The sequence below is a fragment of the Meles meles genome, chromosome 5 (assembly GCF_922984935.1).
Source record: "Meles meles chromosome 5, mMelMel3.1 paternal haplotype, whole genome shotgun sequence".
In the NCBI taxonomy this organism is placed as follows: Eukaryota; Metazoa; Chordata; class Mammalia; order Carnivora; family Mustelidae; genus Meles; species Meles meles.
The window spans coordinates 7,209,592-7,224,256 of NC_060070.1; the positions used below are offsets into that span (position 1 = coordinate 7,209,592).

Here is a 14,665-nt window from a genome sequence, read left to right on the forward strand (position 1 = left end):
CCTGAAGAAATTAAAAATAGAGCTTCCCTATGACCCTGCAATTGCACTGCTGGGTATTTACCCCAAAGATACAGATGTAGTGAAAAGAAGGGCCATTTGTACCCCAATGTTTATTGCAGCAATGGCTACGGTCGCCAAACTGTGGAAAGAACCAAGATGCCCTTCAACGGATGAATGGATAAGGAAGATGTGGTCCATATACACAATGGAGTATTATGCCTCCATCAGAAAGGACGAATACCCAACTTTTGTAGCAACATGGACAGGACTGGAAGAAATTATGCTGAGCGAAATAAGTCAAGCAGAGAGAGTCAAGTATCATATGGTCTCACTTATTTGTGGAGCATAACAAATAACATGGAGGACATGGGGAGATGGAGAGGAGAGGGAGTTGAGGGAAACTGGAAGGGGAGATGAACCATGAGAGACTATGGACTCTGAAAAACAACCAGAGGGTTATGAAGGGGCGGCGGGAGGGGGTGGGGTGGGGTGGGAGGTTGAGGAACCAGGTGGTGGGTAATAGGGAGGGCACGTACTGCATGGAGCACTGGGTGTGATGCCAAAACAATGAACACTGTTATGCTGTAAATAAGCAAATAAAAATAAATAAATTAATTAAAAAAAAAAAAAAGAAACAAGTGACGTGCTGGGGAGAAATGACAGGGTGGCCTAAAGCCACACAAAGGCCAGGTCACCATCAGGAGGGAGAAAAGGCTTGGCCACACTCCCCTGCAGCTCCAGCGTCACAGTGGGGGCGCAACCAGCAGCCACAGCTCCCTCCAAGGCGTGGCTTTTGCAGGGTTGGTTAGAATGTGTTGTGCGGATGGGCCCCTGTGTCCTCCCCAGCATCACTGGTGGCTTAGTGATGACTGCATGTGAGGACTCGTTGCTGCACAGAATAGGAATAACGTGCTTGTGATTCATTCTTCTCTCCAACAGCTGGCTGCCCCAACTCCCTGATTAAAGAGATCCATCACTTCAGGATTCTTGGAGAAGAGCAGGTGAGTCAGCCTCTCAAAGGCAGCGCCGGCGTGTCGTGAAAGATAGACACTAATGAGACGGTTTGGGCTCTCTCCGGGGAGGGAGAGTGCATCTCCTGACCCTTGGCGCCCTAAAATGGGGAAGAAAGCCACGCCGCGGGTATGTGTGAGGACACTCTCTCCGTCTTCTATGCGTCAGACCTGACAGGTTATTAATTGGTACATCTGCGATCCGCCAGCGCATTGCAGCTTAGGATGCTGGCAGTAAGCAGGCCCAGGGAAGTGGCAGAGAAGCAAACAAGTTAGTGTCCATTTGCGCGAGGCCTGGGAGACCCGTCGTCACAGATGGCCCTGAAGTCAGGGCTGTGGGTGAGGGTGCCAGGCGGCCCCTCTCACCAGAGCTTTGCACTTGGCGTGCGTTCTCCATATTCGCTGCAACGGCTTTCTCTACGGATGCGAACGTGTAACTTACGTATGTACACAGGGTGGCCCATTAAAAGTAGACTGCTTGAGTACTGTGGTGCCCAGTGAGGTGTCAGATTCTAAATAGATGTGCTAAGTAATAATTCAGAGGACCAAATTACACACACACACACACACACACACACACATGTGCACGCACAACACACGCTTCAGCTGTGTACGAATAAATTTCTTAATCTTTGTATAGAATTACAGCTTCTGCAGTATTTTGTTAAATCTTGATGTCAAGTTTTTCTTGAAATATTCACACCAAATAGTTGACGACTTGGGGCATGACCTACCTCGCCCTGTCTTACTGCATTTTACCCCCAAAGGTCATCTTTGCCATGTTTGACCAGGGGACACGCAAAGGAAGATGAGTTTTGTTAATGAATTTGTGGTCCGTGTGTTTCCTTTGGTATATGTATGTTACAAAGTTGGATGCCTGTGTCCAATATTAGATTAAAACCAGAAAGGAGTTAATTGGGAGGATAAAAAACTAGAATTATTTCCAATTCCTTGATTTAACAGGTTTTAGGATGTCTCTCCTTAGTATTTTCATTATGCAAATTGCAGAATTCAGCAGGCATTGAGTGTTTATTCAAATATAGGCAAAACCAGTCATCCTCTATTGCAGGTAAGAGTTAATAACGGACTCCCTCAAACATACCTATTTAGGAAAACACATGCATCTCCCAGCCATTTCACAGCATTTTCCTGTGAAAGCCTGAGAGATTTCTTATAGTAAGAGTTACTGATTGTTGCCCTGACATTTCTGCTCAGATAATGGAGCCTTCTCTTCTAACTTGTACTAATATTTGCAAATTATTTCCCTATTTGTGTTAGAGTCATTGGTGATTAGTAGGGAAAGAAGCCAACTGTAATCATCTCAGATTTGCATACAAGTCAGGCCACTTTGCATTCTCCTAGAAATTTAATCGAGCCGTAATCAAAATCAATACTACTCTGATTAGTTGTGCAACATGGAGACATAGTATACCACAGCAATATTGATCTTTATTTCCTGAAAAAAACACATTTCCTTCCTTTCTTCTTTCCTTTCATTCAGCAGATACTTACTGAGCAGCTACTCAGGTGCTATAAACCATTCTTGGTTACAGGGGTATAGGAGTGAAAAGAGATACCTATCAGTGGGAAACTGCTGTGCTCTATACACACAGACATGTTCGATATACACTATGCTGGGTGGTTCCTATGGCCGTGGAGAAAAATAAAACCAAAAAGGGGGTAGTGGTAGCAGGGGGAAGAGGTGAGATTTTATACAAGGTGGTCAGGAAGAACCTCACTGAACAGGTGATTTATAGGTGAGGACCTGAAGGGCATGCAGGAAAGCAACTGGTGATGTCTGGGAAAGGAGCTTTCCAGAGAGAGAATAAAGCGAGGACAGAATTTCTGAAGTGAGCCTCTATAATGCTCATTTCACATAAAAGCATTATACAATACGAGATGTGGTTGGAGTAAAGTGGGAAGAAATCCAGCAAAGTGTGCCCTGAAAGACAAAGGCAGGAAGTATTTCTGGGAGGAAGACTGATTATCCATGCTCCGTGAGACCAAGCAGGAGTTGGGTGAGAAATGAACACTGGAATTTGAAACTTGGAGGTCATTGGTGACCTTGACCAGGAAATGGCGGGGGTGAAAACCTGCTTGAGTTGGGTTCATGTGAGAGGAGGAAGAGGAATGGGAGAGAGCAAATATCGGGAACTTCTTTTTTGAAAAATTCAGCTGTAAAGGAAGCCAAGAAATGAGGCAGCTGGAGTGGGGGAATGTGGAATTAAGATCATTTTCTTTTTTTATAGGAAAGATAAGGCATGTTTATGGGTTGATTGGATGATTCTGTAGAGGAGTAGTGGGTTGGTGATGCAAGGAAGAGGAGAGGCCATCAGGAACAATGTCCTGGCTCACAACTACTGAGTGGAGGCTCTGCTGAGACACAAGTACAGACAGCTCAGCTTGGCGGCAGTGGGGACCACTGGATTAGGCAGGATGATCGCTGCTGGTGCTCTTCTTAGTAAAACAGGAAGCAAAGTTGGCTGCTGAGAGTGGAGATGAGAGCAAAGCTTTTCCGGGAGAGGAAAGGATAGTGAAATTGTCACTTAGGAGGGTAGGGAGTAAATAAAGAGGAAATAAATGAGTTTGGAGTGAGATCCATCAGCCTGCTGTCTTTCTGCCACATTCAACTATGTAGACACAGTGGCAGAAAACACTGAGTTGGGTTTAACTCAGAGTTTGGTTCTCTGCTAGGAGAGCAGAGAGGTGGGATGAGAAGAGGGAGGGTTGGGTAAGGTAGTTGGTCTGTTGGCTCCAGGTCCCAGTGGGTCCAAAGAGTTTTTGGAGTTTAAGGACTAGGAAGCTTTAGCTGGGAAAGTAGGTGTTGGCCAAAGAATGAGATCCTCGATGTCTAGTCTGTGCGGGGATGCAGGGCCTGGCAATGGGGGATCAGAGGAGGCCGGGAGTGCTGATGGCCAACTCAGGATGGAGGAAAAGTTGACTGCAGAACTTGAGGTCATGGACTCGGGAAGCCAGGGTGCTGGAAGTGTAGCCCGTGTGGACACTGAGACCCTCCAGATTTGTCACCAGAGCCGACTTGGAGAGAGTTCTGCTGAGTCACCAACTGAAGCTTCGAGAAATGGGGGCAGGAGAGACTGGGGGGTGGGGCTCAGGAGCTGCCTGTAGACGGAGGAAGAGCGCCCAGTGGAGACTGATGATTTCAAGTTCACGGCTGGAGGGTTGGTTTTAGGAGAGAAGAGAACTGTTCGACTGGAGCATTGCTGAGCAATGCTTGGTGGTACAAAGTGTGCAGAAAACATGTGTGGGAGCAGCCAGTGAAGGGGTGTCCCAGGGCAGGAGCCAGTTTCAGTGAGGGGAGAACAGGAGAAGAACCCTAGGAGTGGATTAGAGTCACGGGGCAGTTCCTAATGCCAGCCCTGGCTTCCCCAGCACAAGGGCAAGAGTTGGGCAGCTCGAGGACAAAGTAGAGCAAAGGGATGCACAGAGCCATGTGGCGGGGGTAGGCATCAGATGGGAGAAGGACAGGGGAGCCAGGGACTGCTTCGGGGACTGATACAAATCAGATGTGCCAGTCTGGGACATTTCTGTCCTGATGATACATGACAGAACCTGGTGGCCTCAGGGCAGATGGTAGCTGAGTTTCAGGAGAGAAAGCTGAGCAGTCCAGTTCCACCAGCTCCTGCGGGTTGGCGTAGGGCGGCCTCTCCCTCTCTGGGAGCAGATGATACGTTCAGGCTCCTCTGGATGCTGGAGGCAACTTTTATCACTCGATGAAAAGAAACTTTATATTAATGTGTGTTATAAGTGCCCTTGGACACATCATTTCAGTCCCTCACTAATGTGACTTTCCCATTTGTAGAAAAGGAAGAGAAATGGTCAGTCATCTCTTAGAGTTTTTGGAAATAAATAGGATTGCAAAGTGAGTTGCAAACAGTAAGTGCTATATTGACATTATTTCTATTCAATTAGTAGACTGAACTAGTGACAACAAGGTAGGCAATAAAATAAGTGTGATGTGCACCTTGAAGTGAACTGATAAGATGAACACAGATACTGGTTCATTACTGAATCCATTGCTGGGTGGTAAAGATGCTTATCAGTCATCTAATTTCTTCGTATGTAGATTCCTTTCCATTTTCATCAGTCCCTAATAGGCATTTGATTTGGGGGCTCTAGATTAAAAATAAATCATTACACACTATAAATAACTTGCCTTCCTAAAATAAAAGTACAGTGAAAACTCCTTGGAGTTTAACATAACCCCTTTACTTTAGCTTCTTGGCCCTGTGACTTGTCTTTATAATTCATGTTCATGAAGCACCCTTCATGCCACCAAGTCCAACCTACTTGGCAAAGATGTTATCACATACTAGGTTATAAGTGACTCCAGAGTTCAAGGTGAGCCTTAAAAGAAAAAAGCCCACCAGGCGTGATATCTGTCATTAGTCCATAGGGCCATGAGAGCCTTCAGAAGAACTAAGTTTCAGAAGTACCTGTATTTATACCAGCTTCCCCCACCTCAGGTTCAATCACCAGAATTTTCAGGAAGCAAAGTTCATTTATTCAACAGACAGTTCGTGAATACCTTTTTTGTTCTATTGCTGTGCTACTGTTAGATAAAATGGTAAACAAGGAACTCACACAAACAAATCATGATAAAGCTAAGATGAAACCGGTGATTGAGATTTAACCTGTTTTGGATAAGGAGTCAAGGGACCGTGAACCTTCAAGTTTGAGAGGGCACCACTGTTCGCTGAGCTGGGATCTCTGTATGGGATAGAAGAACATTCAAAACAGAGGGAAGCATATGTTCAGTGACCCCCAAGAGGTGAAGAGATTGCTCTGTTCAAGCCACTAAATGAAAGCAATGTGGCTGGAAGATATTGATCAAGGGGGACAGGGATGAAAAATGAAGACCATCCACACCATGTAGGCCGTGCTCAAGATCTGAATTTAATTCTATGTTAAATGAGAAATTCTTGAATTTAAGTTTGAGCAGGGGGCAGGCATTAACCAAATTACATTTTGAGAATGTCAGTCTTGGTCCAATATGGATAGCATCTGGATCAAGACAGTTGTCAGAGGAAAAGAGAAGGGAGTGACCGTTTAGAGGTCAGATGAAAGGTCTCAGGGGTTGATTAGCTGTGGGTCAGGGAAATGAAGGAGTCCTTATCTTACCAAGAAGCATAAGATGGTAGGAAGGGGAAGACAGAGGTGAGGAATCCGGGGCCCAAGTCTGAGCAGATGTTATAGGCCTAAAGCACTGAGGAGGCAAGTCGGGATTTGGATGTGTGATTTGGAGTTTGGAGGACAGAGGTCAGGGCCCAGTGACAGAGGGATAGATGTGGAGTCTCTGTGTGCCGACAGTATTTTATTTTATTTATTTTTTTTAAGTTTATTTATTTACATAATCTCTACACCCAGCATGGGGCTTGAACTCATGGCCCTGAGATTAAGAGTCATATGCTGTTCCAGCTGAGCCAGCCAGGCACCCTGGGCAGCTGGTGTTTTAAATCCATGGGAGTTGCCAAATGGAGACAGAAGACCAGGAACCATGTGAACCCTAAGGAGTTCATTTGAAACAACATTTGAAAATGTGTTTGAGGAAAGGAAAGCCCTGGAAGAGACAGGGATGGGGTGGGGGAGATGATCAGCAGGGAGGTGCCTCTTGAGGAGGTCAGAGACAGGTCCTTCCTCTGAAGGGGAGGTGCTTGAGTTTGGAGGCCAGCAGTCGTACTGCTCAAGCCCGCTTCTCAGGGACTGTAGTAAAGGGTAAGTACCATGTATCCACAGGCCCCCCTGCTCTCTGCTGACTGCCCTTATCAACAGCCTGTGCTTAGCCGTCCTGTTTGCAAAACCTCCAGAAGTCTCTGGAATCCCATTCACCGAAAAAATTCCTGTGAGGAAAACAGTCCACGGGAACCCACCTTCGTAGCCTCGCCCTCCTGGGGGTACTGCCATGGCACAGAAAAGAAAAGGGATGAAGCAGCCAATTGGCTCTGACGTCCTTTCTGGAAGATTCCACAACCACTGGACGTTGAAACATTTCCTGACATCATGTCATCAGGAACATCTGAAAAAGCAAAAGCTTCATGGCCCCAGGCTGGCTCGGGCAGTGGGGCGTGCAACTCTTGGTCTGGGAGTCATGAGTTTGAGCCCCACATTGAGCGTAGAAATTACTTTGAAAAAATAGAATAAATTTAAAATGTTTTAAAAAAGAAAAAGAAAAACCTCATAAATCGCAATCCAGGATACAGCCCGTCGCTCTAATTATATTGCAGGTGTTGTTTGATCTGGTTTCTCCTTATATCTGATTTCAGCCATCCTAATGATTGTTTTCTCTATGCAGTGAACAGGGTCCAGCCCTTTCTCTAGCCAATTTACTTCATCAGTCGATGACAGATGTCCAGGGATAAAGAAAACATTATTAGCAACAGAACAGAGACCACAAACAGCAATGTGGCAGGCACGCCCACAAAGGCTGTCACCAACTCCCCTAGGGATAACTACCTGCAAATGAGGAAAAATAAGATGAAGGTTACTGAGAATTTAACAAGCCTCGTTGTTGCTTTTGTTTTTTAAATTCTAATACGTACAGAAAATAGGGCATCCTCTGCATAGCAAGGAGAAATGGATTCATGATAAATGTGTTTCTCTATGAAGTTATTTGAGATTTTTTTTTAATCCAAAGAGGAAATTCTATAATTAACAGTTTTTCATTATTTTTTAAAAGATGAATGAGAGTGAGCTAGAAAAAAAAAAGATTGTTTTGTTGTTGTTGTTGTTTTAATAAAAAGGGAAAAAGGGAAAAAGTGGACACAGCTTGGTATTGGGGAAAGGGTGTTCTTTGGAGCCATAGCCCTGATTTCTGATCTGGAATTGGGGTTGTCCTGCCTCTGTGAAGGTCAGCAAAGGACCGAACTTCTGTGTAACTCAGTGGCCTCTTCTTTTAGTCTCTAGAGCAGACAGAGAATGAGCTGCACAGGCAAAGTGATGGCACAGTCACTTGGCACAGAGTAGTTCAGCGAATGGTATTTCTGATGGGGTTTTCTCTCCTCCATGCGGGTTTCAGAGAGAGGACCCAGGGAGGGAATCCCTGGGAGCTTGTGGCTAAGACTTCACAGAAGCCAGAATTTAGGGAGCAGAAAGCAAGACAGGCCCCAGCCTGTTTAGGGGTTAGTTTTGTAGCTGTACCTGAGTGCCCCCAAAAGGACACTCTGGAAAATTCCACGGCAGAACAAAAACAGCCTCCTTCCAGGCTCAGAGGATTTGAAAAGCTGCCACAGATCTCCTGGACTGCTGACAAACTGTGACTCATTTTGACAGAACATTTGCCAGTTTTCTCAGACTTTAGATTTACCTAGTATTCCTTTCTTCAGATTTTCTGTGGTTTTTAAAATTCAGGTTCCTTTTTGCTTTATTTTCTTAGGAAAGCATGCAAGTCCAATATCACAACAAGAAGGTCCGTGTCTTCCCACACAGGTCTTTCAGGTGGTTTTCCAGTGGTGCAGGATGGTCAGGCGCAGGTCCTTCCCAGCCCGACCCCTCGAGTGACCATGAGTCTTTAGCAAGCAGTCAATGGCCAGTAAGAAAGAGGAAGCTAGCTGGCCTGTGTGGGATTTGAACCTGTGACTCTTGCTTCATTACACAACAATATTCCACCCAACTCAACTCTTCTATCTACCTACAGACCACCAAAATACAACCTCTCCTTGATTATACTTTCCCATAATTCATTATTCAGATTCCTAAAATAGCAGTTTATGGAAACTTCTATGAACTTTGTACTTAAAAAAAAAATTTCCATTCTTAGGAGAATCCATGAGCATACACACAAAGACTGAGTAATTTACTCTTCAAATAAATAAAACATAAGCCATAGTGATGAGTTGAGATTTTTACCTAGATAGGTCATCCTAATGGAATGCATTTTTGCTATAATCTGATGAAATACAAGAAATGTTCAAAATTTCTTTCCTTAGGGGCAAAGTAGTATGCCTTTTGTTAATATTAATATTTATTTTCAAAAACGTTTACAAACATCATATTGTGACTCTAAATTATCTCAGTCATCTGTCTGTAGATTATCCATTTTATGAAAATATATCTACAAATTGACAAACTAGTTTTAATAGCTTAAACAGCATTGGTTGGCAGGTTAGGATGTCTACACATACACAGGTGCACACACAGTCACTCACCGTGAATCCAACGACAAACAATAAATAAGGGATTTTTAGAGAATTTGTTTCTTTTGAGCTCACCTGAAAGTAGATTCTACACAGACTTAATACACATTACCAATCAGTCACATTCCTTCAGTTCTGTTCATAAAATGCTCCCCATTATTGCCAAGTGAAGAAGGCCTTTAAATATGACACAAGTAGTACAAACTGATCAGTATCTGCTCACTTTCCCTGATTGGGGCCCATTTATCACTTTACCAATTGTGTGTATTTTGCACTTAGATGAATATAGAGATTCTGCTCTACTTAGTGCTGATTTGTTACAACTCTCTAGTAAATATATAGTTGGGTTCTTTCAACGCATTTTCAACATTGTGCCAGTAAGTGGCTGAAAGGAATCCATGGAAATGTGGGCCCTATCTTGAAGGGAATCAAATAAGTATCTCTAATGACTTACAGATAATTACATGTTTAATTTCTTTCCTTAGGGTATGAAGCTTTCTGTGAATACTAACTCATTACTGTCTTCAGGTCAAATGTTTGTTCTTATAAATTTCATGGTTAAAAAAAAAAGTAATGCACTCAATAAGCATAGGTTTTATTTCAGATATGTGTACTTTTTAATTATCAGAAATTACCAGGTATATAAGTTAAAATATTTGTCTTCCTTTAGAAAAGAAATTGCATGCTCAAATTCTCTTGAGTGTATTACAAATAGAAAGACTATAATAAAGTCATTTTTTATGAATTCCTTAGCTGATGAATGGAAAGAAGAACATAATTCCACATTTTGTCAGTATCTGAGGCCACTATGAATGCAGTCAGCAAGAATTTCTAAAGCGTTATTGGACTTTGTCCATAGGTTAACTTCTTTGTAGATAAAAGCTATCCTCATAGTAGTAAAATAGCTTCACTAAATTAAATAGATAGGGGATATTTCGTTAAAACAGAAAATAACCAATTGCTTGAGAGCCATTTATTTAAAATAGAAATTCATCCTCCATCACTGTTATTAATTCCCATTGCCATTGATTATTTTGTTAGAAGTATTTAATTAATTGGTTCTCATAGGGGTTAGATTTCATTAATTCATCCTACAACAAAAGAAAAGATCTCTTTCGAGTCAAGGCCTCACACTGAGTAGAAACATGCTTGGAATAGAAAAGGGGAAGAGGAAAGAGGAAATCCAGTTAAAAGTGAGGCAGCAGAGCTTGGAGATCATAGAAAGGAGCTCCACATACCAGAAGAGGAAGTTCTAGAGCTACCAAAATCTATGCTGGATCCTACTTGTTTCTAAAGTTGCAGGAGAATGGATTTCACATATAACTGTGCAACAGGAAGAAGCAAGGTTAAATCCCATACAAAGTTGTGAAGAGGTTACAGAAAATGGAAGACAGAATGACATCCTGAGACACAAGAAAACTGTCCGTCGGGTGGGAACTAGAGTAACCATTTCAAAAGGTGTAACATGATTAAGAATTATACAAATAAAAATAAATAAAAGATATTGTCTTAGAAATAGGAAGTGAAAAAGAAGAAACTTCTAAAACATGAAAATAAAGTGAGATGACAGATTCCAGAGAAGTTGACAGATGGAGAAGGTGAGTAAAGAAGATCCAATATATGTACACTAGAAATCCTGTAAGAAACACATTGAGGCAAGAAAATAGAGCAAATGCTGAAAATTAAATTCAATACACCTTCCTTAAATCATGAACATTGATCAAATAATGACCAGCATCAAGATATATTCTAACAAAACTACCAGTTTCTAAAGAAAAAAAAATACTTTGGGCATCTGGGTAAAAAGATTATCAATTCAATTTGTAAAAGGAAAAAAGAGAACAGATTGTCATCAGGCTTGTCCATAACTCCTTACACCAGAAGCACATGGAATGAGAAAGTAAAGGTGCTCAAGGGGGGAAAAACTGTGAGCCCATAACTTTATATCCAGCCAAACTTCTTTTCAAGAATAAAGGCCCCAAGGGAACTGTCACCCATATGTAAGACCTCAGTGAGTATTTTCCCCATGCACTCCTTCTGAGGAATTTACTGGAGAATGCACTTCTGACAACCAAAATTAGTGGAGAGACATCAACACAAGGACTGTGGTGAACATGAGGGTGTGTGTGTGTGTGTGTGTGTGTGTGTGTGTGTGTGTGTGTTTAGACCCAAGATAACATGAAAATTAAGGGGAAAAAAGCATAATATAGAATGGCCATATGTTTCAACAATATAGATGCTGTCTAGTTATTAGAAAAATTTGACAGAAGAAATGGTATAGCATGTGAAAATATGTGAGGTTTTTAGCAATCATATTCATAATGATATCGATAGTGTTATTCTAATATCTTTGTATATGTGTGAGATCAAGCAAATGAGCTAGTGTGGAATATTCTTTTCTTCCATCATCCTCTGTGTTCTTAAGAAACAATGTAGAAGAAGGGAGATGCAAATGTGTAATAGCAAATGTTAAGTAAAAGCCTTGTAGTTCTGAAATACCTACCTTCGTAGCAAATTTCAAGTGTATGGTATTATTCACTATATTACCATTTTGTACATTAGATCTCCAGAACTTACTCTACTTGAAAACTAAAACTTTGTACCCATTTTGGATAGGCCAAGGCATGAAGGTTGAACAGTCCAGTGGTACAGCACTGAGCTGAGCACCTCAGAGGGGTTTAATACATATTTATTGAGTTCATTCACAGTTGCATGAAGGGATGCACATAGGCATTGGAAGGGACTGAAGAGTGTCTTGGTCTCTCATGTGAGTCTGACCAAATGCCCACCTGGCTTAAATCCAATTTCCTGCCTACTCTGTATTTTGCAGCCGGGTGTTGGAGAAAAACATAAAATTCTACTGACTAGTTTTCCTTTCAGTTCATAATCTCTGCCTACAAATGGGTTGCAATAATGCTAGCTCCCTCCATCCATTCCCTCTCCCCTGATCATTGACACATTTCTTCTCTTCTCAATTTTCCAACACCTCCTTTGTCTCTCTGCACCTGGGCCCAAATACTCTGCCTTCCTTCCTTTGCTAAGGATGGCAGCTTTCCCTCTTCACACCAGCCATTCTACTCACCCTTGGGATCTCACTCCTCCACCTGCCCAAGGACAGAGCTTGTTTCCTAGTGGACATCATCAATTCTCTCCTCTCTTCCCATCAGTCTCTTCAACATACAAGCTTATCATTTTTCCAATTTCCAAAAATCCTTTTAGTCCCACTGCCCCCCTTCCGCTGCTAGCCCATGCTTCTGTTCTCCTTTTCAGCCAAACTCCTACAGGAAGAAGGACCCATTCTCAGCTCTTAAAATTCCTTTCCTTCAATTTTTGGCTCCATGACTCCCCTGAAATGGCTCTTGTCAAGATCACAGTGACATCTGCATTTCCAATCCCAGCCAATTTTCAGTAATTGTCTTCCGTGCAGCTCTTGAGACAATGTATCATGACACCCTCCTTGAATAATGTTGTTCCCTTGGCTTCCAGGACACCTACATCCTTTTCATTTTCCACCTGCCTCATAAGCTGCTGCTTCTCAGTTCCCCTTTTCTGGCTCCTTCTCTTCTCCCCTACAAAGGTTAGATAGTCTCAGCCAGCCTCATGACTACTGAGAAAACACAGAGTTGGATTGTCAAATCAGACTCACGGGAATCATAGATGTAGCCTTGTGTCAAGCTTTACTAATAACTTCAAGGATGCGGGTAATAATGAGGTGCACATAAAGCACAGAGAAGGGCGGGTCATTTCTCAGCATCTTATGGTGTGTACTCTAGGCCAGACTTAATAAATGAGGTCTCAGAAGTTCATCGAATGATCATTAACATGAAATCTTTCAATTATATAAACTGTCTCGTCAGTCATCACTGGAGGAATCATTCATCACGGAAGCATTTCCTGCTTAATGTACCCCATAGTTAAGAAGTCTTTTCTGGTAAATGCCATTGTATAGATGCGCCATTAGCATGTTACAAAAGGATTTGACCAAGTCATCTTTCTTTCTTTCCTGGGGCCAGAATAATGAGAAAATGCGTGGGAGGTCTGATGCCAACCCTTTTCCTCCCAGCCTTCCATGCACCTATGATTTCAAAATTTGTATCTACAACACATCTCTTTCTCCTAAACTCCAAACTCATATTTAGTTAGCTGCTCGGCGTCTCACCGTGTAGCAGTTCATCAAACTGCAGAGGAGCGGAGTAGAAATTACAACTCCTTTTCCCAACTCCCAACCCACACACACATGCTCATGCACACTCACACGTATGCAGACACATCCATTTTTTTGTATGTCTTCCCATCTCTGTAGTTCATTCTCTGTCTCTTTCTCTCTCTCTCTCTCTGTGCGTGTGTGTGTCTGTCTGTCTGTCCTTCTGTCTTCTCAGGCTAAAACATTATGTTCATGCTTTTTTTTTTCTCATGCCATGTATCTAATTTGCCTAAAAACGTTTGCCATTTCTGCCTTCAAAATATGTCCCGCTGAACCCCCACCTCCACCGCTCGCTTGCTGGTTCAGGCCGTCTGCCATCTCTCATGTGGACTGCTGAAAACCTCCTGCTGCTCCTGTGCTTCCTCCTTCCACCCCTGCCTGTGGGAGTCAATTCCGAATATTTCAGCCAGATGGCTGTCTTTAAAAGATTAGTCAAATGATGTCACCCCACAGCTCCAAAGTCTCCCATGGTTCCCATATCTCTCAGAATAGCAGCCAGACTTCTCCTAGTGGCCTTCAGGGACCTACACAGCCCAGATCCCCAAGAACTCTCTGACGCATCTTCTGCCGTTTCCCTGTCTGCTGTCACTCAGCCACACTGGCCTCTCTGTACCTCAGAGTACCAAGTGCATTCTGGTTTCTAAATCTTGGTGCTGCTCTGTCCTTGACCTGAAAGCCCGTTCCCACATGTAGCCACATGGTTTGCTTTTATAATCTCCCTTAGATATTTGCTTCCATGTACCCTCTTCATAAGGCATCCCCTAGCCCCTAATCACTTCAAAATTATAGTCCCCATTGTCTCCAAACTCTGCTTCTTCTCTGGTTTTTATTCTCCTTCCACTGAAATATAACCTTTCAGCATTGATTGTTAGAGGCATGGGGATGAGAGCAGAGGTGTCTGTGCTGTTCACTGCTGTATCCCAGCGCCCACAGTAGGGTCTGACACATACATAGTGGATGGTCACCGGATGTGGCATAAAATAATTCACAGTTGAGCCAATTCACTTGACTTGATCTGAGTTTAGAAGCGAATATGATCAGATAACACGAGGAGAATGATAACAGGGCTGCAACCGGAAGACCCTGGACCTGCCCTGTATAGTTCTGTTTTGCAGGCTGGGGAAACCAGGGAGGGCATTGAGCCACGCAGCAGCGTGATGAACTCAGGGATCAAAGAAACATTCTGTAAGTAAGAGAATAATAATGAAAGGGAAAGAATCTCTTCTTCAAGCTGAATGTGCTCAGTATTGCTCAGATAGGCTTAGATAGCGTTTGGGCTGCCCACAGTTCACACAGGATGG

The 14,665-nt window shown here is 43.0% G+C and overlaps 1 protein-coding gene across 4 annotated transcripts in view; it reads left to right on the top strand.

Moving 5' to 3' along the window:
* PRKN (parkin RBR E3 ubiquitin protein ligase) overlaps window positions 1-14,665 on the top strand; it is a 1,331,354-nt gene that overhangs the window by 1,135,098 nt on the left and 181,591 nt on the right. For all 4 annotated transcript variants that reach the window (XM_046005587.1, XM_046005588.1, XM_046005590.1 and 1 more), the window contains one exon: window positions 940-1,001. In XM_046005587.1, the coding sequence (XP_045861543.1) occupies window positions 940-1,001 (62 nt within the window). The remainder of the gene's footprint in view (window positions 1-939; window positions 1,002-14,665) is intronic.